Source organism: Oculina patagonica, chromosome 5, assembly GCF_052425735.1.
Source record: "Oculina patagonica isolate OP01 chromosome 5, crgOcupat, whole genome shotgun sequence".
NCBI classification, from domain to species: Eukaryota; Metazoa; Cnidaria; class Anthozoa; order Scleractinia; family Oculinidae; genus Oculina; species Oculina patagonica.
Window position 1 is genome coordinate 5,234,903 of NC_135762.1, and position 27,195 is coordinate 5,262,097.

Sequence of the window (27,195 nt, forward strand, 5' to 3'; positions counted from 1 at the left end):
ACAGCTGGTCAGCTGATGGCACATTTCAGTCCTGCCTTTATAATTTATCCCACAACTAACGGATGGTCTTTTGTTTTGTCACCAAATGCGTATTAAAGACAAGAACAAAAACCTTAAATGATAAAGGCAAGTGGAGTTACCGCAAACAAATGTGTTTTTTCAGTATTTAAGGCAACCTGATTCCGATTGAGTTTATATTTATTTTACTCCAAGGTTCATCAGCGTACAGGTCGAGCTGGACTCTTCTCTAGTCTTCTGAATCATTCCGGGCATGCATAACAAAACATATTGTGGATTTTTTAGTGTTCCAGTGCTGTGTAGTAATCTTTTTACAAAATAGTAACAATAAAAAATAATTGTCGTGGATGAAAGATTTAAAAGCGTTAAGTTGCCATCTTTTTTTGTTTCTACGTGTAATGATCTTCCATCTTAGGACGGGCTCATTAAAAGCTAAACCCCTGGGGGTGGTGAACATTTACAAGGTGTCTTTTAAGAAGGGGGAGGAAGGGAGAAGCGCGGGGGGAGTGGGGTAGGGAGCTTAATAAATATTCCAGCAAACAACCCGGTACTGGTATGTGCAACTGTCACTCACAACAAACACGCCTACCTCGGCTATCACATAAACTGAGGTCTGTGAAATAACTTATTTATTTATTATTTCTTTTGCTTTCATCAAATCAAAAGTAACCATTTAGTTGTATAATTAATATGTAAAATAGTATTTTAAAGTGCACATACGCACCAAAACCAGAACATATATGAAAGCATAGTACACTCACTGATAGCCTCCCTACGCTACGGACAAAAACTGTACAAAGCATAGATTTTGGAGAGAATGATGTAAGGAGTAGAACTTTGTATAATACGGCTTGGTACTTTTACTGATCAGTATCTTTCTTTCTTTTCTTTGTTTATTTTTTATTTATTTTTTGCATGAAACTATAAAAAGTAAAATATGACTAGTAAAAATACCAAGCCGTATTATGAAATTCCCAATCTCTTTGTACGGTATTAATAAAAATAAACTTTTCATCACAAAGTTAACAGCTGGCTGTCTTGTTTAATGTTTTTGTATTTTTACTGGAGAAAGAAAAAGACTATTCAGACTTCGCTTCTTAACGAAAAGAAAAGGAAAAGGACTACATAAACTGTAAAATCACAGAGTTCAAAAATAAAATGTAATAAAAACGAAGTTCACGCAGTCTCTAGTACAGTGCGGCTGTATTAACTATCGCAAATAGCGAAGGTTAAATTAGGAAAAGAAAAACTGCAAGCTGTTCGAAAGAGCGGGGAATTCGATATAACCGAGTTCGAGATTTAGCGGGTTTATTTTTACGGACAGCAAATAACTGAAAAAATGCAAACAAATCCAAGGGAAATGATTTTGTGATCGAGGTAGCGGGAATTCCGCGATATCAAGGTTCTATTGTACAATATTTACACGAGTTAATATGTTTTTAGGACCTAACAACTAAGCTTAGTCTACTTTTTAAAATCTTCAATAAACTTGAGCTGCCAAATCGGTCCACCATATCGCTCAAAGTTCTCTCTTCCCATGAGACGAACAAGAGCGTCCTGCGGATAGAAAAATACGAATGTTATTCAGACTAATAAGAATTTTTATTTTTTATTTTTACTCTAGAGATGATTTTCTAAAGTTTGTGGCTCGTAATCGATCTTAAGAATAAATGCTTCTTTTTGGTTTATGATTATTTCTTCAGTTCTTTTATTTCTGCCTTAGAAAACTATTATAATCATAACATTATTCTCAGGTTTACATAATATAGTTCTGAGGTTTCCTTAAATTTGAAAATAAATTTCTGCATCAAAAAAATTTACATAAATATCGTGACAGAAATCCTGAAAGTCGTGACGTTTTGCGTGACAATAGCTAAATTCTTTCTGTCACGCAAAGCTTATCCCGCAAACTTCACACAACCTGTCATGACATGACATACCTCAACCAAGTCCTCCTGTTTGTTCTCGATAATATTGTAGGCTTTTTTCAACATATCTTCACCGATACCTCGTGTACATTCCCTGTCAAGAGAACAAAAATAAACGCTTAATTTTACAGTTTGATTGGTCCACTATCCTGCTCGGTTTACTTCAGCTTCAAGGTTCACAGATTGTAGGAAACGCGCGAAATAAACGCGCAAGAACGAAAGAAGGAGAGGAGGCTGGGAAGAGCGGGCATTCCTAGTTCCAACCCCCTCTCTTCTTTTCTCAGTCGCCCGGATGCACCCCTCCACTTCGCCCGTTTCCCGCAACGTGCAAGTTAGGAACAAGTTATGGGTCCACAAGACTGATAAAAGGGTTATTACTAACAAAAATGGCGGCTGCTAGTTGCAAAAGACTTGAACATACGCGCAAGAATTCCTGTTAAACTGTATAATACAAATATTTTGCTGAATCGAATCATCTAGTAGATTTGGCCCTCCGAGAATGATGTGTGCATAGTACACAGGCAAGCTCATACCTTCTTAATCGCTCTATTCTGTCTCGCAATCTTCCGGATGTTGTAGGCGATCCACCTGAAACACAAGTGATTGTCAATAACTGTACATAATGCATCGAGTGCTATGCACGTTGGAGTCCGTGTATCATCTCTTTTAGACGTTGCATTTTTTTTTTTTTACTTTTTTAGACGGTGCTACAACCCTCCCTGCTATTTAACATTTTTTTCATGAGGGCACGTTGGATATAGGATAGTTATAGTAGCGCCTCGATGGCTGCAACTATCTCATATCCAACAAGCGCGAGTGGAGTTGTTAATTGTTTGTTTTACAAACACCCAAAGATCTGCAATACTTGAGCTTCCCGGCTGTTCTTGCTGACCCGTGAGAATCTTCTTAGCTATGGTATAATATAAATTATTATCTATCGCTTTATTTTTCTTACACCAAAATCATTGCTTTCCACCTTTTTTTATCTTACGCGCGGACTACATGGAACCTATTAAACCGGTCTGCGGAGTACAGATATCTAATAATTATCCTGCGAAATCGCGCGGAATATCGCCTGATACTAAAATAAAATCAGACGATATTTCGCAAGATTGAGCAGAATAATTGTTTTATTATTCAACAAATTGTCAATGAAACACATTTTGCAGATAGAAAAACTAAAATTATGCAGCGCTTGAAAAGACTTCGGACGAATCTTCGCAACCAACGTATATCGCAGGATATCTTTTATGTACCGATGACAGATAACGTCAACATTTTGACCAGATATGAGCAGCGCGCGCATTTGTTGAATAATAACGTGAGGTATTTGTATTCATTTAGCACGTTATTTGTGCTCCACTAAGCGGAGTTGGATAACAAAATAAAATATTCTGCACTGGAGAGGACCCTGAAAAGCACAAATTTATTCTTCACCATAATAAGGCACGTCAAGAGGTTCTGCCTCGTCGTGTTTTTCTGCTGCAGTTTCCACATCCGGGGATTCTCTATCAACGCTGACATCAGACATTTTTAATGTAGTGTCCAGTGCAGAGATCAGCGACGTGACGTCACTCTGTCTGCGAGGTTTTCTACAATGATAAAGGGGCATATTTTAGCAAAAAACGCTCAGTTTTTATGACTTTTTATAGTGACAAAGTTCGTTGCATGTTATTCCCATCAAAAAAACTGGTCTGCAAATCCTTGCCGTCACACCACCGCAATCTTGCAAATTTTATGTTTCAGGTTTTTTTTAAAATTAAATTATCCTTTTTATTTCCTATAATTTTCGGGAAAAGGCTGCATGTCACCAAAATTCTGCTGTCCACTCTCCCAAGGCAAAAGAACTTTGAATTAGTTTTAACGAGAGTTCAGAAAATTTTAATCGCTCATTTTGCTCATTGCACCAAACCGTTCCATTTCTGCTACACCATACCTATTCTACCTCTTCTGATAAAGAAGACAAAGAGCAGTTTTACCATAAGAGACATATGCCCGATTTGTATTCAGTTAAGCTTACTTCCATTTCTGCTTTACAGCAATAGTAAGTTCAACACTGTACTTATAACTAAACTACAGTCGAACCTCTTTCATCAGGCACCCAAGGGACAGGGAAGAGTGTCGTATATGAAGCTGTCTGTAGTAAGAGGCAGACTTATACAACCTGAACTGTCCGTTATAATGAGGTGTCCGTACGGAGAGGTTCGACGGTAATAGCATCACCTCTGTTACATGAATATTTTGAAGTTTATCTCGTGGAAATTTGAGAAAAACTGCCGGATTTTTTTCTTATTTCTTCCAGAGCCGTGTTTTCAGTAACTCGCGTGCTCCATTGTGGCGCCATAACACAGACTGCCGCTGGCCACAGACGCATGTGTGCCAGAAGCTGGCCACGCACTTGCAGCAACTGCTGTCACCCACCTTTGAACTTGTGCTGACGGTTCATCTAAACTGATCTCTTCCAATTCTGAATCTTCATCGCTGTCCTGTTCAACTGACTCCTGCGTAACGAAGGAGTAAACACATCAACCAGTGGTTTGGGATTTTGCGTCTAGAAATTATCAAGGTCCAAATGAAAAGAATCTTTTCTTTGATACCTTTATTTTTTTTCATCAATTTTATTTATTTATTTCTTTTTTTTTTTTGCAGTAAAATAAAACTTTAAACTAGAAAAACGCAACCAGCAAGCAATGTAGCAATAAAGTAGCTGCGGACCTAGTGGGCCATCAAAATACAGGAAAAATTCTCAAGCCGGGACGAAACGAAAACGGCATTCGCCATTTTAAACTCTCGCTCTTGCTCGACGGCCGTCTCACATGCACTCTCTTCGAATTTAAACCTGGTCACATTTTTTACGATTGTCAAAGAGAACTAACGCTCGTTTTACGGCAGCAGATGATGTTTGAACGTTTTACTTTTACGTATTTTTGGACCGTAGGTCTTTTCAGATCCGATATGCTGTGCTTTCATTAAGCATGGTTGTGTCCATGCGCTTAAATGTTTGGAATGGCTGTGCCCATCCACATTTAAGTTATTTCGCTTTGTGAGACATCATCGTGACACTTTGTTCTTCTTGTTCCCCGAAACACGCGATGTAGCAGCCCGTGAATCGGTGGACAAGTGTGTTCCAAGTACGAACCTTGATAAAGGGTACGGATTTTTTGGCAATTTATTTGCGTTGGCTCTTTGGATGCCAAGATCACTGCGACAGCGTCATTTAGTTCGCTACACCGTGCTGATGAGTCCCAATAAGGACGAAACAGCTGTCCACGGCTGCCATCTGGCCCTATTTGTTGGTGTCTCACAAAGTCTACTTTTTCACGTAGTATTATCAGCAGTTGCAGTATTGTTTGATGTCTACTAAGCCCGATTGACTTTGCACTGATGATAGCTGATGATAACTGAAATCTATCCGTCAATTCTCGTCAAATTTTGTTTGTGTAACTTTAAATCCAGCGTGAAAACCTACCGCGTTAGAAGTGAGGGAAGCACTTGATTCTTGCCGAACAATGAGCCGCGCACCATCCGGGGTATCAAATCCCTCAGAGCCCAGCTGACGTCTGGGATCACCAACCGCTGATCCCTGTCTAGGGGTGGCTAAACAAGCACAGAACGATTAGGAAAGGGCATGTAATCCTGGGAACGGGGGGAGGGGGGGGCGCTCCCACGTTTGAGCTATATAGGTATGTGCCGCTTTGAAGTGCTGTGAAGGGTATGGTTTTCAATAAGTTTAGACTGGGATAGGGCATAGAAAACGGAGAGCTTTGGTCTATAATCATAGGCGTACGAGGGGGGGGGGGGCGAGGGGGGCTGCAGCCCCCCCAGTGCCAAAATTTTTCGGGCAAAACACTAAGAATTCGGGCAACAAGCCAGAGAAAAAATAGAAAATATTAAAGCAGACAAATCTCAACATTACAATCAAAACGAATTATGTCAACAGAAAAAGTATTGGAAATATACCGAACTTTGTGGTTCAAAAAATCCAAATTTCTCATTTCGTTTCCTCTCGCAAATTGCTATGATCATATTCAATTTTTCTCGCAAATTCTGCATGATTCAGCTGCAATCAGCTATTCCATAGCTTGAACGTTTGCGCGCGGTGGACCCAGTTTAAGACCTTGAAACAAAGCTGCGATACGGTTACAAATATAATGAAGCTAATGCTTTTGACTCAAGATGAGCTCAAAAATTTTAACAAAATGTTTCAACCCATTCATTCCTGAATGTTTCACACAATTTAAATAACTTTCAAGTGGGGAACTAAAAACAATGTAAATTGCCTCCCAAAAATACTTGTATTTTTGCTGAACTAAAGTGAATAAATAAAATATTTCCGAAGAAAAAGGATTCAGTGCATTGACATCTTCGGACAACGCCACGAGATTAATTAAAGAACTACCGTTTCCTTTAAACAAGCAGGCAAGGTTTGTACACAAGTATTAACGCACGTTCTGTTGTCCATTTCGCATGCTTCTTTATTCAGCTTTCAGCCCATGCATTTTTTTTTTCGGGCAACAAGGTCTCCGCCCCCCCAGGTCCGAAGGTGCCCGTACACCTATGTCTATAAATAAGGTATCATTTGCCAGAAAACTGATCTGTGGTATGACGAATAAATTTCAGAATAGGAATAGAAACTCAGAAGAGAAAGAGGCTTTCCTAAACGTAAATAAAATCATTGTGGCAATGATGTTAACAGACGGTTTTCCATTAAAAATAACACTGATAGTGATATAGCCTGCGAGAGCAGACGCATTTCTGGAATAGGGTAGGGATTATTGGTGTCTAATCTAGTATAGGGTTGCAAAATCGGCTGGACATGGTCTGGTATAGGGTAAGGGTTTCAAAGTCCCAATGGGTGGCACACCCCCACAAAAATATAAAGAGTGTCCCCCTCCCCCTAGGCAGGTAATTCCTCACAAAGAAATACTAAATGGCTGACTTACCTCCTTGGTAGCTCTCCTGCGATCTCTTGACCTTGGCAGCAATCACTTCACTAGGGGAGGGGAGTACAGCCACAGAGGGAGGAGTGGGAACGGCATTTTTGTCGCCCTTTTGTCGTTGTTTGAGCCGTCTTCTTTCCCGGGCTGATAAACCACTCTGTAAAACAAATCACCACACATCTTAAAGATTTGAAGACTCAAAATTATACTTTCAAGACTAGCCAGCGTACGGGTGTCTCCTAGACTATCTAGAAACTTTTATTTTTTTCAAAAAATTCAAGAAGTTTGGAGTGACGTCATACTTACCACAGGCGTGTTTTCACTGACAGACTTGCAACTAGAGAACAGAAAATGAAAGAATTTGGGATAATCTTTTAAAAGGATCAACATAAATTTTCTCTTTTACAATATCAATACATCTCCAAACAGGTAGGTTATGAGAATATTAAGAAAATCATCAACTAGAGGACACTGTCTTGATCTACTGCTAAATTCTCAGAACCCAAAGTCTGTGGACAAATTATTTCTTAGTTTGGAGAGATTTGTTATATCATTTTGGAGAGCGGGATGGTGCGGTGATAAGAGCTCTCGCCTGCCACCAATGTGGCCTGGGTTCAAATCCCATACCTGGCGTCAAACATGTACATGAGTTGAGTTTGTTGTTGGTTCTCGTCCTTGCTCCAAGGGTTTTTCTCCCTCCTCAAAAACAACACTTCAAATTTCAATTAGATCGGGAATACACAGCCCCACAAGCTTCTGGCTTTTAATACTACTGTGTCTACTCTGGGGACAAACAGCCGTTTTAAAATCCCTTTGTTTTACTGGAGTTTGAAATGGTTGATTTAATTGGCTTGATTTGAAACCTTGCTTGGTTAAAATGTAGCCAATCAAATCATGTGTCCCCAGAGCTAATTGTTTCTCATGCATACACAGGTCCAGCCAGCTAGGAAGAACAAGCGCCTCTGGGGATGAGAATGTCTCTGCTCGTGAGTGACGCCCCAAATTTGAGCCAGCTGGTAGGCTACAATAATTTTTTACATACCTGGTTTCAGAATCTGCAGCACTCACATCCTCCTCCTCCTCCTCTTCTTCCTCCTCGGCATGATGTGACCTCGCCGCATGTGAACTGGACGTGACCTTGTACCTTCGCCTCGCTCTGGGGCTTCTGGATGCAGGCAAATCACCCCCTGGGAGCCCTCCCTTAGGAGGCTGTGGTAAAGGTCGTTGAAGTTGATTATACTGGTGTTAAAAAGAAAGAAAGCAATGTACTTACTGTACATGTAGGTATTTGTAAAAAATAAGATTACAATATTTCATGAATGTTCTGGACACAATTAACTTAAGTTAATTATGACACAACAAAACATATTTAAAGTGATAATTTATTTGATTCTGAGTGTCGTAAAACCAACACGAAAGTACTGTTTGTAAAACACCCTGCCCAATCAAATGAACCAATCAAACCTCAAAGCAAAACACATGTTGGAAGCAATTTAGTCACAATTGGTTTTGGTTTTTCTCCTGATTGGTTAAGAAAGGGGCGCAAGTTTTATTTTTTTTTTACCACTCACTATTGAACAAGGAATTGCAAAACCAAAATGATACATTGTACACTTGAGTAAAGATCATTCTATCTTGGATAAAAATGCGCAAAAAGTTAATGACCACTGCCACGACTCAGCCAGTTATAAAGAAAACAACTTCCCCACAAAAATACAGCAAAAGTTTTAAAACTCAAAAAAAATTTATGTTGATATTATCAATTTTATACTAAAAAAAATAGTTTGTTCTCCCCACCCTGGACAGGCCAAGCCACCCAACAAATTGACCTCCAATCTAAGCAAGCTGCACATCATAGAAGAAATAAAAGTGTGACAATTTTTATCATTTGAACACTAAACATGCTACTGGTAAACTGGCAAAGAATTTGCTTAGGTGGCCTTGGTTGCATTTATCACACTGTAAAATAAAATAAAATTCATCTACTATCCAAAACTCCTTGAAAATTGTTGAAAAACACAAAAGGTAGACTCTTACCTCTGCCTTGGGTGTCTTTGACTTGCCAGAGCTAGGTCTCTTTTCCTCACTAGCCGCAGCTTTTTTCACATCCTCGGCTGATCTCCTGACAGAATAGTTATCTTCTACACCTCTCTGCTTTGCGGCCTGTTTATTGCCACTTTTTTCACTACCAGCTGACTTTTTCCTTTCAGCCAATTGTCTCTTAATCAGTTCTCTTTGTTTTAAGTCCACTGCTTTTTTCTCCTCAGTTTTCTTAACATTCACCTCAATTTTTCCTTTTTCAGAAGATCCACTCGACGAACTTGTGGAATCTACAGAAGATCTTCCTTGTTCATTCCTCGATGAAGGCTTTGATGGTTTTTTTGGTGGCTTTTCTTCTTCTAAAATACAATCCACGGCTGAAACTGTAGCAATGGAAGACTCTAGTCCTGAACCTGAATAGCCTGAATCTGACTTGGACGTTCGTGATTCTGAAGACTTTGATTTAGCACTTGAAACTCTCTCTCCCTTTGATGAACTTTTTTGCTTTTGCCTGAAGAGTTTAAAAACAAAAGAAGTATCAGTATCTCGGTAACAAAATGCCAAAATTTAGGGCTACCAAATTGCACTTTCTAGAATGTTCACAGTCCCCAATTTTTCTGTGAAATCGTAGAGGTCAATCGTTGAGTCCGACGGGCTGCCATCTAGGTTTATGAATGCAAGCGAAATCTGGAAAGAGTGCAAAATTCCCCGCTATAAACACCCCACAACCCTACCCCTGGGTTTTTGCACTCTCCCCCAGTTTTTGCTCGTGTTCAAGAACCATGATGGTGGCTCATCGGACTCAGCGATCGACCTCAACGATTTCACGGAAAAATAGAGGACAGTCAATGCACTTTCAAGGGTCTTTATTGTAAGAATACCCCTGAAAGCAACTCCCCTGACCAGTCATACCTTAATCAAGCTCACCTGTTTTTCGTGCCCTCAAGAAACAGAGAAATCTGTTTCTTGATGTAGTTATGACGCAGAAGTCGTGCAGCACTGGGCCTCTTCTCAGGCTCCAGTTCCAACATACTTTGCACAATTCCACAAAGATCACTGGTGTAATGTGTTGGCAGAGGTGGAATCTGTAAGTCAGTTACAAAATAAATTACACAAATACATTAATAATAATAATAATAATAATAATAATAATAATAATAATTATAATTAACTTTATTAAAGCTGATTTCCAGTCCGTACTGCGCAGACTCGGGGTTTGTTTACGTTTTTGTTTTGAATTCGTTGAAACGTTACACTTCGGTGACAGCATACATGACGTTTTTTAGTCCGCCATTACAGTTTGTTTCGTTCAAGAATTTCCGATGAGCTGAAACGTCGGTTTGAAATAGCGTCAAGGTTCTGGCGTTAATAATGAAGAAAAAGGTAAGTTTGTCGAGGAATTTTTAGTTTTGCTTGTAAACATTCCCTTCGTGTGAGGCTCACATAAACATTGCAGCCGAGATATATGGGTTATTGGCCAATCGTGAGGTCAAGATGGCAGGATATTGGCCAAGTTCTTTTTTGCGTGTTTATGGACCAAGACGAAGTCGAGGTCCATAAACACGCAAAAAAAGAACTTGGCCAATATCCTGCCATCTTGACCTAACAAGCTTGGTCAATAAAGGATTTATTATATGACTTTTTCGAGTACTGAAAAGGAAGCCAGTTGCATGCACATTCAATGGCGCACGCTAAAATCATTTCATTGGTTTAAAAGTTTAATGACTGACTGTCAAATTCTTGAATGAATCGAGACGAAGTAAAACAACGCGACAACAGCGAAATTCACCTCTTTTTAACCCTCAAAAGGATACTAAAATTGCAAATCGACGTTGAGTTTGAAGCCTTAAAACAAGAATGTCCATTCTATCTGGCCGCCAGCTTTTGATAATTGGACGTTTTGCAGAGTATTTGCTCGCTTCTGGCGCTTTAGTGGTGCAAACCTGCCGACACGGTGACACGAGCTGAATATTGAAATTGTGATTGTTGAAAGCGTTTGGGACTTATAAATTCACGGGAAGAGCTTGAACTTTCCTACATCATTGATTTAAATGTTCGACACGACCTTTTTCGACGTGAGCGTTAGAGGCTTCGGTGAGAGGATGTTTTAAAAGGTTACAGTGCATGAATGGTTCGCCGTGCCGACCGCTTTTTCCATCAAGATTTCAATCAAGATTTACACAAACGACAAGTTTGCCGAATTGTTTATTCTTCAGGTATGTCACTGACTTCTCTCCCTTTTCCGCCGAACAAAACCAATATCATGTGTTTAAGTCGCTTTGCGTTTTAATTTTTGTATTTAAGCTAATAGCTGGTTGTTGTGGCAAATAAAATTCACGAAACTCGTTAACATTTGCTGTTTAATTTACGCTTGTACTCGTTCGCTTCAAGACCTATTTCTTTTTAATTGGACTCTCTTTCACTAGAAACAGGCAGAAAATATTTGCTTTGTTTCGTTAAATGGTTTCATAGCTTAAGTTTATGACGGAAAAGCTTTTTGTAGTAGCGTCGACGGAACTGAAAAGTTTTTTTTGCTTGCGGGAACACAGCGGGCGATCCCGAGCGGTCAAGATGGCTCCATCTTGACCGCTCGGGTAGCCAATCAGAGCATGGGATTCGTTTCATCTTGACCGCTCACAGAGCTAGTCATATAATAATGCGCAGTACAGACTGGAATTCAACTTTAATAGCACTGACAACCACTAATTGGGGACACCTACATCTCCCCTACACCTACAGTACATACACCTATCTAAAGTTCTAAAGCATTTAATGGATCCTTAAAGTGTATATGACACAAAATCTTTTATTGGCTTTTTTCTTTCGTTGATATGCTTAGATAAAGGATTGATAGTTAAAATTTGTCCAAAAAAATTTTTTTCCGTCATTTTTTGCCTCCGAAATGTCACACTCTCAGCCATCTTGAAAATTCATCAAACAAGTAGACGTCTACCTTTTGTCATTGCGGGGTGCGGATGGCTGAGCGCGCGACATTTCGGAGGCAAAAAATGACGGGAAAAATTTTTGGACAAATTTTAACTACCGGTATGAATCCTTTATCTAAGCATATCAACGGAAGAAAAAAGCGAATAAAAGATTTTGTGTCATATACACTTTAAAGGTCTCCTTAAAGGTCTTGTTACAGATAAAGCTGTTTCAGGCAAATAATTTCAAGATCCTTGGCAATATCCTTGAATATCCTTGAAGATCTTGAGCTAGAATTTTGAAGTTTTTTACCCTGTCAAGATCCTTGAGAATATACTTTCACTGTAATTCTCCAAAAAATTCCTCAAGGACCCTTGCAAAAAATCCTTGAAGAGGGGTGAAAGATTTCCACCAATGAAGGTGATGTTATGTTTTGGGTTATGTGCAACTTTGTTTCTAAACACTGTTGCCAGCGTCCCATTGAAAAACAACTTACAACAATAAATAATTATTTGAAAATATTGAAGGACCGCAGCCAGGATACAACATATTATAAAATTTGAAACGATCTCTGACTTAAAAACTTTAAAAATACAAGTTTTCGGCTGTTTGAACTACAGCCTTCGACGGGTAAAATGTAAAAAGGTAAAATATGCAGTGTGTGAAGTTGCGAAATAAAAATGCTAATAACTAAGAATATTTTTTAAAAAGAATGCGAAATAAAAATGCTAATAACTAAGAATATTTGTTAAAAAGAATGTTGTACTGTCCAGGTAGAGGACAGGAATTGTTATCCGCATTGGGAGTTAGCTTCGAATGCCACGCTTCCAACGTTTTTCTTGTTCTAAAGCCGCCTTTGTCAATGACAGATGCATTATCAAAGTCAATCGCGTGATTGTTGGACCAGACGTGATTGGCAATTCTTGAACCTTTTGCCGCGGTTTTTACATTTCTCAGGTGTTCTTTTTTCCTTCAACACCAGGAAAAAAGAACACCTGAGAAATGTAAAAACCGCGGCAAAAGGTTCAAGAATTGCCAATCACGTCTGGTCCAACAATCACACGATTGACTTTGATAATGCATCTGTCATTGACAAAGGCGGCTTTAGAACAAGAAAAACGTTGGAAGCGTGGCATTCGAAGCTAACTCCCAATGCGGATAACAATTCCTGTCCTCTACCTGGACAGTACAACATTCTTTTTAACAAATATTCTTAGTTATTAGCATTTTTATTTCGCATTCTTTTTAAAAAATATTCTTAGTTATTAGCATTTTTATTTCGCAACTTCACACACTGCATATTTTACCTTTTTACATTTTACCCGTCGAAGGCTGTAGTTCAAACAGCCGAAAGCTTGTATTTTTAAAGTTTTTAAGTCAGAGATCGTTTCAAATTTTATAATAAATAATTATTGTAGGCATTTTTTCATGTTTGAAACATTATAATTGTTATATTTATGCACTGAATATCCATACTCATGTACCTTTCCTTTAAGAATCTTGTAAACCAAAGAGCTCATATCCTTCGCATTGAAGGCATGTCTCAGCGTGCACATCTCATACAAACAGCAACCTAAAGCCCACACATCAGACTGAAAATATAAGCAAGAGAATAAAAAAAAAACAGTAAAAATGGAACTGTACATTGATTTTCCTGGTGTGATGGTCCAGGTGACGCTACTCATGAAAAAAACCCTGAGCAGAAGTCATCTTCAGGGTCAAGTGAAACGTTGTTTATCAGTTTATGATATTATAGGTCAGGTCCATTTCAGTAGTTCAATGAGTGTTTTGTTTAACATTACAGAGTCAGCAGTGTAGTTGTTCTTGTATATGAGCACTACTAAATTAGAATTAAAAAACTCATTAATAATTCATAAAGAAAATACAAAAGAAATTAATGTTTAATGAGTGTCTTTATATCTGATAAAGACACGGCTAAACTTTACGTCCAATTTTCTAGGCCAAAATAACCCCAAATCTAAATATTAGTGCAAGAATGAGTTGATCAAAATCAGAAGATTTTTAAGCCGTTCAATGAATTCACAGTTCGTGTTTTAGACTTGATAAAACACTGCTGCTCATTTATTAAACATTACATAAAAGAAATCTGACATAGAATGATGAAAACAAATTTATGTACCAGTACATGTAGTAAAAGAATGGAAAGAGAACGAGAGTACACCACTTCAAACAAATCTCTCTTTTCTCTTTCAACTGCCATTACATGTATAATACCTTATGGTTGTAAGGTTTATTAGAAAAGAGCTCTGGAGACATGTAGTATGGTGTCCCTATTAGAGTGTTAGCCATGTCAGAGGAGCTTTCCAGGACTCTTGCTATACCAAGATCACCAACCTAACAGGGCAACAAACATACCGGTATGTACATGTATAAATTATAATGAAGAGGATGTGAGGGGAAAGAGATATCAAAACCAACAGTTTTAAAGTATGAAGATAAACTTGAGGTCTTGTGTGACACCAGTCACAGAAGAGATAAGTCATAATGAATTCAAAGTAGTAAAGCTAAACCGCAGTCTCTGAAAGGGTGGGAAGATTCAAACCAAAAACATCTTGTTTATTGGTGTCAAAATTATCATTTTTGGCACCTTGCCCACTCAGGAACGCAAAACAAACTGTGGAACTGGTCACAGACTGGAAGATGTGAAATCTTGTTGACATCTTCAGGCATGACATGTTTGGACAAAATGGTTGAAATAACATCTTCAGGTGACCTTCAAAAGTTCTTGTACATGAAGTATCTTTGAGAAAATTGGTAGGTATAAGTATCCGAGCTTATCCAGGTGTGGGATTTGACTGCATCACCATAACTTACTTTAATGATCTTGCTTTTTGTCAGAAAAATGTTCTGGGTCTTCAGATCCCTGTGAAGAACATTTCTTTCATGCATATACTGCAAAGAATATTTAAGACATTAAAAAAGATTGAATTTACTGTAAGATAAGCCTTGATTCCACTCCTATTAACCAACAGCCTTACAACCTTTTTCCCCTAAAGAAAGAGCACAATAAAATAGCAAGAAACATTAGAATGATCTGACTATCCTAGAGCAACCTGTCCCAGTCTCTCTGCTCAGGATTATATGGTATGTGGTTACCTGGTAAATTGTCTTTGCAACTGGACAAAAATGCTGGGGTTATCTATGATGGCCAACATGTGGCATCCTATACACCGAATGCAAATATGGCGGACCACTCAGCCGGTGCCTGGGACGAGTTGCATGAAGGCGAGGCTAGTTAGGCCTCGATGTTTTGTATTGACAATGCTTTTGAAGGCCAGTTTCCCCTTTCACCTCTGAAGGGAAATCAGATGAAGGAAAGGAGTTCACGATCACCGAAAGAAATGTGCGAGCGATCACATTTAGCTACAAGTCGTTCTTATTTGTCTCAATGCTTTCACTACATTTGTAGCTTTAACCATGGGGCAGTTGAATTTCATTCACGTGGTTAGTATTTGTTTTGTGCGATTCTGTGCGAGTGGATCAGACGCAGACAAAGCCGGACATGAACAACTTCTTTTGAGACAGAGGATGTCTTGGAAGTGCAGCTTTTCTTTACCTTGGGGAAGGAACTGGCCATGCAACTTGTGCTAGAACACCACCAGACACCACATAAGCTCTTCTTAGATCTTCTAACTTGAAATGTAGCGAACAAACCTCAATAGTTCCCACGGCGATTGTGAACTCCTTTCTTTCGTCTCAACAAATTGCATTGATCCACTTTTTCCCTTAGAGGCAAACGGTGAACACTTCTATCACTTCTCGTGGCATTCAGAAACACAGCAACTCGTAGGTGCAGCAAAAAGAAACACACCAGATCGACGAATAAGCAAGACTTTTGTAGGAAAGCATTCATTTGTCAAAACAAAACACCAAAGCCTTACTAGCCTCGCTTTCATGCAGCTTGTCCCAGGCACCGACCGAGTGGTCCGCCATATTTGCATTTGGTGTATCCTGAGCAGTAACTAGTAATACCGTAAAATTCCGGTTATAAGCCCCCCCGCTTATAAGCCCCCCCCCGGTTATAGGCCCATCAACCTGGAAACAAAAAAATGCATCCGGTTATAAGCCCCCCGGATATAAGCCCCCCTCTACCGGATGACAGTACTGAACAGGGCTAAATGTTTGTTTTTTTGTGCGTTTTTAACTTAAAAACGTATTTCGATCAACACTCCCGAGGCTCGTTTCGAAACATTTTTTTCCTTCCGCTTATAACCCCTCCCGAATATAAGCCCCTCCGCTTATAAGCCTATCCAAAAACCCTTACGAAGTTGTATAAGCCCAGGGCTTATAACCGGAATTCTACGGTACCGTTTCAGGGATTGAAACTTAATTTTAACAGTACTTGCCATCTGGGTTTGTGACCTTATGAGATCCACCAAGTTTCTAATGGCCGATTCCCTCTATAGCGCGCGCCTGCAGGGAATCACGGTAGATGTATTCATCAAACCGTGCGCGAGACTCAGCAACGTGCATCGTTGCTGAGTCTCTCGCACAGTTTGATGAATACAACTACCGTGATTCCCTGCAGGCGCGCGCTATAGAGGGAATCGGCCATTAGCTCTTGCCCAAAAAGGATTCAGTGAAGGGGGTAAATGTAAAGTCTGCATGCAAGTCTAGTGACCTGTTGACCAGACCGGAGCTTATCCCGGTTTGCATAGCATGAAGTGGCTAGGAGTATTTCTACTCCACCAAGGATGGGATAACAGTCTATTGCAGGGTTCACCCCCCCCCCCCCTCCAGCATTAGATTCGCTGGCAGTCATTTATACACCTGGGTGAAGAGAGGCACTGTGAGAGTAAAGTGTCTTGCACAAGAACACAACATTTGTAGTGACCCCAGCCAGTGCTTAAACCCAGACTGCTCGACCTGGAGTCCAGTGCACTAACCATTAGGCCATCAGTTGCCTAATGTTATGAAAACCAATATTAAGTGCTGAAATGATAAGCCACCTACAGCCTTCATCTCCTACTGTAAGCTTCTACAGTAGGCAGACTTTTTTTCTTCATTTAATTCACTGAATTTACTGTTTACCTGTAATGCCATGGCTATTTGGACAAACCACTCAACAACTTGTGTCTCTTCCAGAATTTTTCCTTCTTTGGAATATTCTTTAAGCTTTGAGTATAAGTCGCCTCCCTCACAAAAGTTCATTACAATGTAAAGAAACCCTTTCTCATCTTGGAATGACTCTCGATATGACACAATGTTGGGATGACGCAACTGTGATAATAACTTGGCCTGCAAAAGGACGCAAACTCATATTGTTAACTTATTTTGGGCCTTCCCATTCTATATATACAATGGCCATTTTTATACTAGAGACAAGTTACCCTTCTGGATAAGCTTCAGTAAAAATTTTGTTGCTCGTCTGGTTATGCGTCTCTAGTATAAAGAAGGGCACAAGACGAGTTACCCGTCTAGACGAGCTACCGGTACTCAAAATGCATTTTGAACGACAGATAACAAAAAGAAGCTCGTCCAAGCGTGTAACATGTCTTAATTTGTGCCTGTCTTTATACTAGAGACGCATATAACCAGACGAGCAACAAAATTTTTACTGAAGCTCATCTAGACGGGTAACTTGTCTCTAGTATAAAAACGGCCAATAATGTATGATTAGATTAGCAGGGTATGGAAGTGGCAGTAGTTTATATGGTGAAGTAAACTCTCTGAGAATTTGGGGTTGTAACATGTTCTGTACATATACTACAACAATTTCCAAAGGTTTTGCGGGAGAGGGGGGGGGGTTATATTATTTATCACAAGGTTACTTTTAAGGAGGGGGGGTCAATCACCTCTTTCTTCACACTTTCCATTTTTTTCCCTTGTGTATACATCCTTGCTGGATCAAGTCCCCAGGGCATGTCCCCATATGTCTTCTGACCTTATCATAGTTCCATAGATTTACACACATTTTGTTTTGGGACTGGCACATCCGAATTTTAACATACACTGACTACCTCAGCGTGCCAAAATTTCTACCACACATGTGCGGACAATTGTTGCTTCTTGTGCGTGAATATCAAGGAAGATGTATGGCAGAGGAAAGAGATTCGACAAAAAGGGAAAATTTACAAAGGGAGGATGTTGTGTAAATTGGGGTTAAATTTGAAGAAGCATGGCAAAGAATTAAACAAAAAGGTTTGTGTAAAATTTTATAACTTACAGTTAAATTATAAAAAAAAATATGCAAGGCTTTTTACTGTCCCAGACTGGTTTACTCCAAGCTTAGCCCCTGAGACAGAGCCAGACGGCCAAAACAAGCCACAATTCGGGTAATCAGTTTTATAGCATACATTTATCCTAACTATAAAATAAGATAGGTTATCTTTACCTCCTGTTCTGCAGCTTTTCTTTCTTTTGAAGAAGCTTTAGAAAGATCGACTCTTTTCATGACATACTATAATTAACAAGTAAACAAACCAACAAAACGGTGTGAAAAACTTGTATAAGTCACAGAAATCTGCAGAAATCGAATACCATTTGTAGGGCTGAAATTTTACAAATTAAAGCTTACCTGCTTTCTATCCTTTCGATGTTTCACCAGATTAACCTCCCCGTAGCTTCCTTTTCCAATAACCTTGCCGATGGTGAAAGATTCCAGAGGCATTTTCCACTCGATAACGATAATTTCACGTGTACGTCTTCTTACAATAATCTAAAAGAAATTCGATCAAGCTAACTTGTGCCTCATAATCTGTCTGATACGACAAGCTTTCTCGCCGTTATTTTGATGCAAGACGGTTGTAGTTGACTTATCAAAGCTTCAGGTACATTAGCACGTCTTTTATGGAGAATCCTATCATGTAATTCCACAGACGAGCCAGTTAATAAACTAAACATTCAGGAAGTTTGGTGGAAATTCACCCTGTACTATGCGTCGTCTGTAACTATGTGAGCATGATGCTTTGCGGTGAATGAGTCATCCTAATGGAAGAGTGAAGACTGGAACTAGCGACAGCCATTTGCATTGCGTGAAATATCCCGCGAGTGATCCCGCGAGAACTTTTTGTCCCGTGCCGAGGACCCGAAAACGCAACGGTAATAAATAAACCACCCTGTCTTGGCTGTTACCAGATCTCTTGCTCAGGAAATGCTCGTAGCAGAAGCCACTCTAATTGAAAATAAAACCAAATTGTATGCAAGACTAACACTAAGGCAAAAAGACAAAATTAAATTTATTTTCGTTTTGGCCCCTGAAGAAGACTAGCTCTGCTTAAACAATGTTATGGGCTCCTGTATTGGCCAATAAATTCTGCCCTTTTGCCGAAGTATCAACCCTTACAATCAGTTTATAATGAGAGTCATTTTAAACACTTTTTTATTTTCAAAATGGCAATTAATATGTGAGGAAAAAAGAGATGAAAATTCATACCGATATATAAAGGAACCAACGCCACAATCTCGAGCCCAGAGTCCATCCAGTCGGTCAGCGGTATGGGATGAACTCTGGGAAACTGGAATCGATCAGATCAATTTAAGGTCGATTTCAGGAAGAACCTTGGTCTTCCGTTTTTTATTGCGCATGCTCGTAGTTCCAAGCGGAAGTAAATTTCCCAGAACGGAAGTAAATCGAAAAAGTTGAACTACAGTATTACTGGTGTTTATTGATTCAACAAAAGTAACAATAACGTCCTGCAGTTAACAAAAGAGAGAGTTAACAAAATTGCGTCTGGTGTTTTGATTTCCTTTAGTCTCTTTCTTGAGCATTCTGCTATGTTTGTTTTAAAATCAATAGTGTTGTTAGCCTTCCAGGATTCCGTCCGTGAAGACTGCGTGCGTGTGTCCGTTGTTGTTTTGCCGAGGACAGCTAAGAAATTTACATAATACACAGCGCACAAACAAGCTATTGTTCTGTTCATAAAAAAAAATTGTTTGGCAACTTTCGCATACTTTTGTTTGGCGACTTTTGTATATTGGAAAGGCTTCTCGCTAACAGCGCATCTTTTCAGGATAGGTTGCATGTTTTCAAGCAAACAATTTTTTCCTCGTTGAATGGCGGTGATATTAATAAAGACGTTGAAGGCCACACGCACATAGGGCTTTCCACAAGTTGCTCGGCAACTTTTTGGCAACTTTTCATGATTCCAGCAACTTTTTCCCCTTCGAGCAACTTTTTCCCCTTCGAGCAACTTTTTTCCTCTCGAGCAACTTGCTGCATTTTGAGCAATTTTTCAGACCGAAGATTATCCGAGTGTTGTTCAAAGGCAATACGAACGTTTCCGAAGATTTACGAAGTTTGCCGAAGACTTTCGAGGAACATCTGAAGACATTTCAACTTTCGGCTCATTTTTCTTTAAAACATTACAAAACTCGACAGCAAACATGACGTCATAGATAGCTTCACGATTTTTTTCAGCTACAGAAATCCTTGTTATTAAAGTAATTTTTCCCTTAATATGTTATTTAGATACTTCTTTTGCTGTAAAATTGCATAAAACGGCTTAGAAATCTTACTCTCAAAGGGAAATTAGGATATATTTAGAGAAATTCTAGTGATTAGAAGCAGCGTTTTCGATTTTTTTGGAGTAACTTTCGAGCAACTTTTAGTATCAAAAGCAACTTTTTTGGATTTTTGGAGCAACTTTTGAGCAACTTTTTGAGAAATTACGGGCAACTTTTTGGAAAATCTCGAGCAACTTGTGGGAAGCCCTACACGCACACAGGTCTACGCTATTCAAAAGGCGTAATTAGCATTTTGGCGACTTAGCACGTGCACACGTGTGTTATAATTTTTGTACAATTCATTACTTGGCTTCACACTAGAAGCTAAGTTAGTTTCAAGTCAGCACTTGAATCAAGTTCACTTAATAATCTTAAGTCGTATTTTACAAAATCTGGCTTCACACTTGATGACTAAGTATATTACTTGAGGTACAAGCTGTCAATCATCTTTCGCGGGGTAAAATCAGTCACGCATAATTATCACAAACACGATTGCACGCTTGTGAAATCATGAGGCCTTTGCAAAAGAGAATAGTTTTTTTGTAATTTCCTATTTATTTTGTCGGCGCGAAGAAGAAGAAAGAAGAAGAAGAATAAAAAGTGGCCAGGTTGAAATAGTGGCTGCACGTGTGGCTGGTTTTGAAGAACCGCATTTTGTGGTAGAAATGAAAACCGATGGTTAAAGCCGTCTCTGAAAAAAAGAAAGTTAAAACAGGATTATAAGTTTATTATAGGTTTAACCATATGCATCGACTTTTCTTTTCTCTCTTTGTTAACTTACATAAAAGACTCTTGCTCCTCCGAACTACAGCCGTCCATTTTGAATTTCTTCTGATTTCAGCTGGCAAGTTGTTTTTCAGAATCGGTACAACGCTGCACGCGCGCGCTTTCAGTTGGCTTCCATTTCCTATTGGTCAAGTGCGTTCTCAAGTGTGGTGTAGACCATACTTGGCGGCGTACTTCGGCTTCTTTGAACTACGAAAGTTTCCATGGTCACCAAGAAAAGTTTAAGTTAGTACGTTTTACCCCTTCACACTTAAAGTAGGTTCCAAGTGCACTTAGACTATACTTTAAGCTCTAGTGTGAAGCCAAGTATTTTCTTCAGCAAAACAACAACGCGTTTTGTTCAAATTCTGCGTCATTAGTAATTATTTTGAATCGTGCACTGTCTGCCATATTCAGTTTTTCAACCGGAACGGAGATTTGAATGAAAACAGTAGTTCTAGCGAGATTTGTAGGTCAACTATAAATTGAGTTTTCATTCGACCTTGTCCTTGGTGACGCCGTCGTTTGTTGTTTAAAAACTCCGTTCAGAATCGACGTTTAAAGAAAGTCCTTTTTTATTCATGGTATCTTTTACGTTCAAAGAGAAGGGAAGAATTAGGAAATATTTCATTTATTTAGAGCCATATCACGATTTCTTAGGTGTTTTTACAAAATTAAGCTGATACTTCTGAACATTTGACCATGGAAAACAAAAAAATGTTTTTCCAGGGTTTCCGGTTTGGTTTACTTCCGGGAAGATTTTCAGACTTCCGTGTTGATTTCTATTGTTCTGTGAGGGCCAATAGAGAAAGAGAAATACATTTCAGTTTCCCAGAGTGTCTACCGGCGACCCTACTGCTGACCAACCGCTGACGGACCGCGGAGCCGGGAGACACTCTGGGCTCGAGATTGCCAACGCCAGGGAAATGAAAATTCGCTCCGTGTAACCGCACTTGAAGTAACACTTTAACTAGAGTCGAACCATGCGCCAATGTGAGCATTTTGTAATAACGTATTATTTTGCTTTGCTGCACGTTCGGAATTTGCACGATTGATTATAATTCAAAATTAATTAGGCTATTTTATTCATGCACACCATAGCCAACTTGCAATTTCAAATTTCGCAACCGACTTTGAGTGCCGGTGCTTGAACTGAAATTAAACATTTGGACAAAGCTAGATCCTAATTTTTGCGTTAGTTTACCGATCTTCCGGCAACTTCAGGTAAACGAATCCGGTTAAAGGATACAGCGAGTTTTGCTGACATTAAACGAGAACTCCGCTTTCAGGAACAAGCTTCTTAAGTGGCAGTTTCTCTTAAAGCGGTCCATCGCATTTCGGGTCGGAAAAACGGTTTTCCCTTAAACTTTGCTCAGTGAACTATCTTAGGTTGTAAGTAAATGCAACGACTTTAGTTTTTGGAAATACGTTAAAATATATTTTTTAGAGCTCTCAACAGTGAAGGCTGCAAAAGGCCTAATTTTGAGTTTGGCCAGAACGAGAAATTTCATAAGTTGACGAGCTCGCCGCTCAAAAACAACCAAACGCACCAAATTTTTATTATTATTTCTAAGTTAAGTGGTCCTTCAAAGGTTGGAAACGCATGTTAATTTTGATACATTTTGATTTACGGGTCCGTGAAAATTTAAATATCAGCAACCGTTAGATCGCTTTTTGTAAACATGCAAAAGTATGGTGTCTTCGCCGGCCTTTATTTCACGAGTCCAGACCAGACCATTCTAAATTCCAACTGAATCCTACTAAACAGATGCTAGGAAGCATAGAAATATAAAAATACCTTGCACTTTTTATCTTCCTTGGCCACAGCGACTTCGAACATTTCGTGCGTACGCGAGTATTTCATACATATTATGCAAATGAGCTTACTTACTCACATAAGCACGAAATGTTCGAAGTCGCTGTGGCAAAGGAATATAAAAAGTGCAAGGTATTTTTATATTTCTATGCTTCTTAACATCTGTTTAGTAGGATTCAGTTGGAATTTAGAATGGTCTGGTCTGGACTCGTGAAATAAAGGCCGGCGAAGACACCATACTTTTGCATGTTTACAAAAAGCGATCTAACGGTTGCTGATATTTAAATTTTCACGGACCCGTAAATCAAAATGTATTAAAATTAACATGCGTTTCCAACCTTTGAAGGACCACTTAACTTAGGAATAATAATAAAAATTTGGTGCGTTTGGTTGTTTTTGAGCGGCGAGCTCGTCAACTTATGAAATTTCTCGGTCTGGCCAAGCTCAAAATTAGGCCTTTTGCAGCCTTCACTGTTGAGAGCTCTAAAAAATATATTTTGACGTATTTCCAAAAACTAAAGTCGTTGCATTTACTTGCAACCTAAGATAGTTAACTGGGCAAAGTTTGAGGGAAAACGTTTTTCCGACCCGAAATGCGATGGACCGCTTTAAGAGAAACTGCCACTTAAAAGTTGTCCACTTTTACTGACATGAAACTGAAACTCTGCTTGACAGGTAAGAGAACTTCTCAGGCTGTCAGCATTTCAACTACTGACCTGCACTATTCCTAAGTGGTAGCCGACAAACTTTGAAGAACAATATAAATTTCTTTTATTTTTTCAGAAGATCTTTGGGGTAGTCACCAAGTTCAAGTATGTGTGCAAGACAGGAAAGGCAGGGAATACTGAAGACTCTAAATGCCCACCTCCTATAGAGGTATTATTAACTTAAGAGCTAAATTTGCAATTCTTGTATTATACTGATAATCACCAGATAAATTGTTTTATTTGCTTTAAAACAGGACTATTTATGAACATAATTTTTAATGACTGTTTGAACGCTAATGACCACGAAACACTTAGTATTCTAATATACTCTGTCACCTTCCTTTGTATTTAAACTGGAAATTGCAACCGTTGATCTTTCTAATGGACTCAAGATGACTTCGAAACGTCGTAGTCAGTTTAATTTTGCTTATATCATTTTTAATAGTCAATTGTATTTCAAAAAGCTAATCTGAGAGTAGTAACTAGGGCTCGACAGTAATTCAAAGCGCATGCAAGCAAAAACCCAATCTTTCTGCCCTTTAGGGCGTCATTTCGAGTGGTTCTCAGAATCATCAGCATTTCACTGCTACTGAACTGCACGAATCCTTATTGTTAGCCGAAAAATTTGGCGGATAACAGACATTTCTCTTATTTTTTTTAGAAGATCTTTGGATACAGTCACCAAGTTCAAGTATGTGGCCACAGATAAGACAGGAAAGGCAATAGAAAATGCCCGCCTTATAATGGCAATTTTAAATGTTTAGTACCCTTGTCTCAGCTTGTCTCATATAATCACCAAAAAGTAAATTTTATTTTGAGACTTTAGAACAGGACTGTTTCTGAACATTTTTACGTGTATAAAAATAAGCTAAAATAACTCGGTATAGCTAAAAAAAAACTCTGCAGTAATGAATGAATACCTTTATTTAACCACGATAACAGTTTGCAGTATTGCAAACAACGAAACTATGTACAGTAAATTAAGAAGTAAAAAATTAGCTAAATAATTCAGTAGAAACCTGGTCTTTTCTCAGTTATCGACAGTTAGAGAACAATACAGTTAAACGGCAATGGTGAAATATTCGAAAAAAATCTAATTTGATGGACGACTATTTTAGGTATCCCGGGAAATGAGTTTCGCGCACTTCACGGCCTTGTATTAAAATTCGAGAAAAGTATTCTACTTTTATGAAAGAAAATTGTGGCAAGCAACGTCAAGACCTATAAGACCGTTTTCCTTTGCGATTTACGCATTTAAATGACGATTATTTTCTTTACATCAGAACATTTAAGAAAAACTGGTTGCAGAACAGTTTACTACATGTATCTTGGTACCGCACCATAGCTAAAAGATTCACAATAAAGAAATCCATCAATACTGCAGCTGGAGGAACAGAAAGCTCGAGATAGAAATCCTTCGAGAGGCGTGGCATTCAAAAAGAGTCAAGTCCGTTTTCTGCGTCAGATGCAAAACTGATTTATCCTGACATCAGTCCGACTGCGTGGATATTTTCTGCTGCTCAGGTAACAACTCACCCTTGTAAAAATCCTGAATCATTAATTACCAAAACAGACTATCGATATTTACGTAATCCCAAGCCGGGTGGAGGGTTTCGCGCGTTCCACTTGGTGCTTGTCTACTTCCTCGCTCCCGAGGAACGGTACAGTCGGCACGGACTCGATACTATGTACTTGTCTGGTTCCACTCCCTATTTTTCAAATATTGCACGTAGGTATCATGAGTACCATACGAGTCAAATCAGGACTGATCATGTGTTCTGAATGTTGAGTAGGGTGGGTCTCCTACCAGCAGGTAGTACTTACCGCAGAATTGACCGGCTCTAACCCCCAGAGGACTGCCTGTATTCAAGCGGGGATTACATCTTCTACAATCAAATATCTAAAAAATGATCTAGGGTTAATTAGAGCGGGTTGTAATTCCTAGTGTATGGAACGGGTGGGATTCAAACCCACAACCTTCGGGCTACATGCAGGTCCACTGCTCTACCATCTGAGCTTCAGAGCCATGATGGGAACAGCGCGTGAGTGGTTCCCAGTTGATCCACTCATTTATGTGCCTGAGGAATATTCTAAACTACTAGATACACTAAAAATTCTGACAACTAAAACAAACCAGAGGCTTAGGTGGGATTTAAGCAAACAACCTTCGGGCTACATGCAGGTCCACTGCTCTACCATCTGAGCTACAAAGCCATGATGGGAACCGCGCGTGAGTGATTCCCAGTTAACACTCACTCTCGTCTAAATTCACTAAATATAATCCACCCGTGCGCAACAGCACAAAACAAAAAACCATAAACACAACTTTAATTGCTATTGTGTGCTCACTGGAGGCCGCACGGCCCAAGAGTACAAAGAAAGAAATGGATGACAAAAAAAAAAACCTACGAAAATACAAAATACTAAAAGAAGAAAACCTAGCATGCAAAATGAATTCTTAAAGCAAGCATTCTGAAATTCAAATTCTCGTTACCAAACATACTATTACATCTTCCAGGAATGAAAGCTTCTTTAGCAGTTGGTAAGTCCATCCAGTCAACAACAAAGTCAGAAAAATTATCACCACCGGCACTAATCATCGGCCAGAACGGAGCAGAATGCCACAAAGGAACAATAAGTGTCCCAGACGCTTGGCAGTTGCGCATATGTAGTAACACTCGCGGAATAAGGCAAATAGGGGGACACGCATAATTGTTCTCCCCCGCCCAGTCCATAACAAATGAATCAATACCTTCTGAACCCGGATTCCAAAATCTAGAATTAAATCTAGAAAGCTTAGCATTTAAATAATTAGCAAAACGATCGATAGAGTGTGGGCCCCAAACTAAATCAATGTTTTGAAATGTATTCCACGAAAGACCCCAGTCATCGGAATCATAAATGCGGCTGAGAAAATCAGCTTTGTCGTTCTGAGATCTTGGGCCGATCCATTCCATCTCGATCGAAATACCGCGAGAACAGCAAATGTTAAAACTAGACAAAGCTTCGGACTGCAAATGACCTTTACTACTGCCAGATGAAATGATCCTAGGAACGTTCTGGTTGTCCGTGAACCATTTAACAGTCAAGCCCGACAACTGGTCTAGCAAGGATAAAAGAACAAATTTAACAGCCAAAATCTCCCGCATAGTGGAACTCGTGCGCATTTCCTTGTCGGACCACGTACCCGAAACTAAATCCTGACCGCATTGAACGAAATAACCACCAAAACCAGTGTCACTTGCATCAGAATAAACAACGCCAACAGCACTAGACTTAGGTGACATAGGCTTCCCATTAATAAAGTCGATATTGTTTTGCCAAAATAAAAGTTCATTGCGAATCTCAGGGGACACGTACAAAGGTTGATCCCAAGAGGCTCTTTGCTCAATGGCGGCATAACAATTTCTGGTCAACAATCTCGTAATGTTACCAACAGCACACGACATCGATATAATTTGCCCTGTAATAGAAGCAAGACCTCTGGCTGAAATATTGTTACTTTGAAGGCAAACATCAATGGAAGATTTCAGTTTGTGTATTCGCTCTTTAGGAATAAGAATCAAACCCGTTTCAAAGTCCAGAACTGA

At 39.2% G+C, this 27,195-nt stretch overlaps 1 protein-coding gene across 1 annotated transcript; it reads right to left on the reverse strand.

The window, feature by feature from the left end:
- Window positions 1-630: 630 nt before the first annotated feature.
- Window positions 631-18,778, reverse strand: LOC144653835 (uncharacterized). The gene is made up of 17 exons (XM_078513939.1): window positions 18,390-18,778; window positions 18,207-18,272; window positions 16,904-17,110; window positions 14,687-14,764; window positions 14,087-14,206; window positions 13,336-13,443; window positions 9,854-10,011; window positions 8,924-9,437; window positions 7,929-8,125; window positions 7,193-7,223; window positions 6,890-7,043; window positions 5,416-5,543; window positions 4,368-4,447; window positions 3,384-3,538; window positions 2,480-2,534; window positions 1,959-2,040; window positions 631-1,575 (listed from the first exon to the last, which is right to left on the reverse strand). Exons 1-17 carry the CDS (start codon window positions 18,480-18,482, stop codon window positions 1,483-1,485), a joined length of 2,319 nt encoding a protein of 772 aa, XP_078370065.1. The 5' UTR covers window positions 18,483-18,778; the 3' UTR covers window positions 631-1,482.
- Between the last annotated feature and the right edge of the window lie 8,417 nt (window positions 18,779-27,195).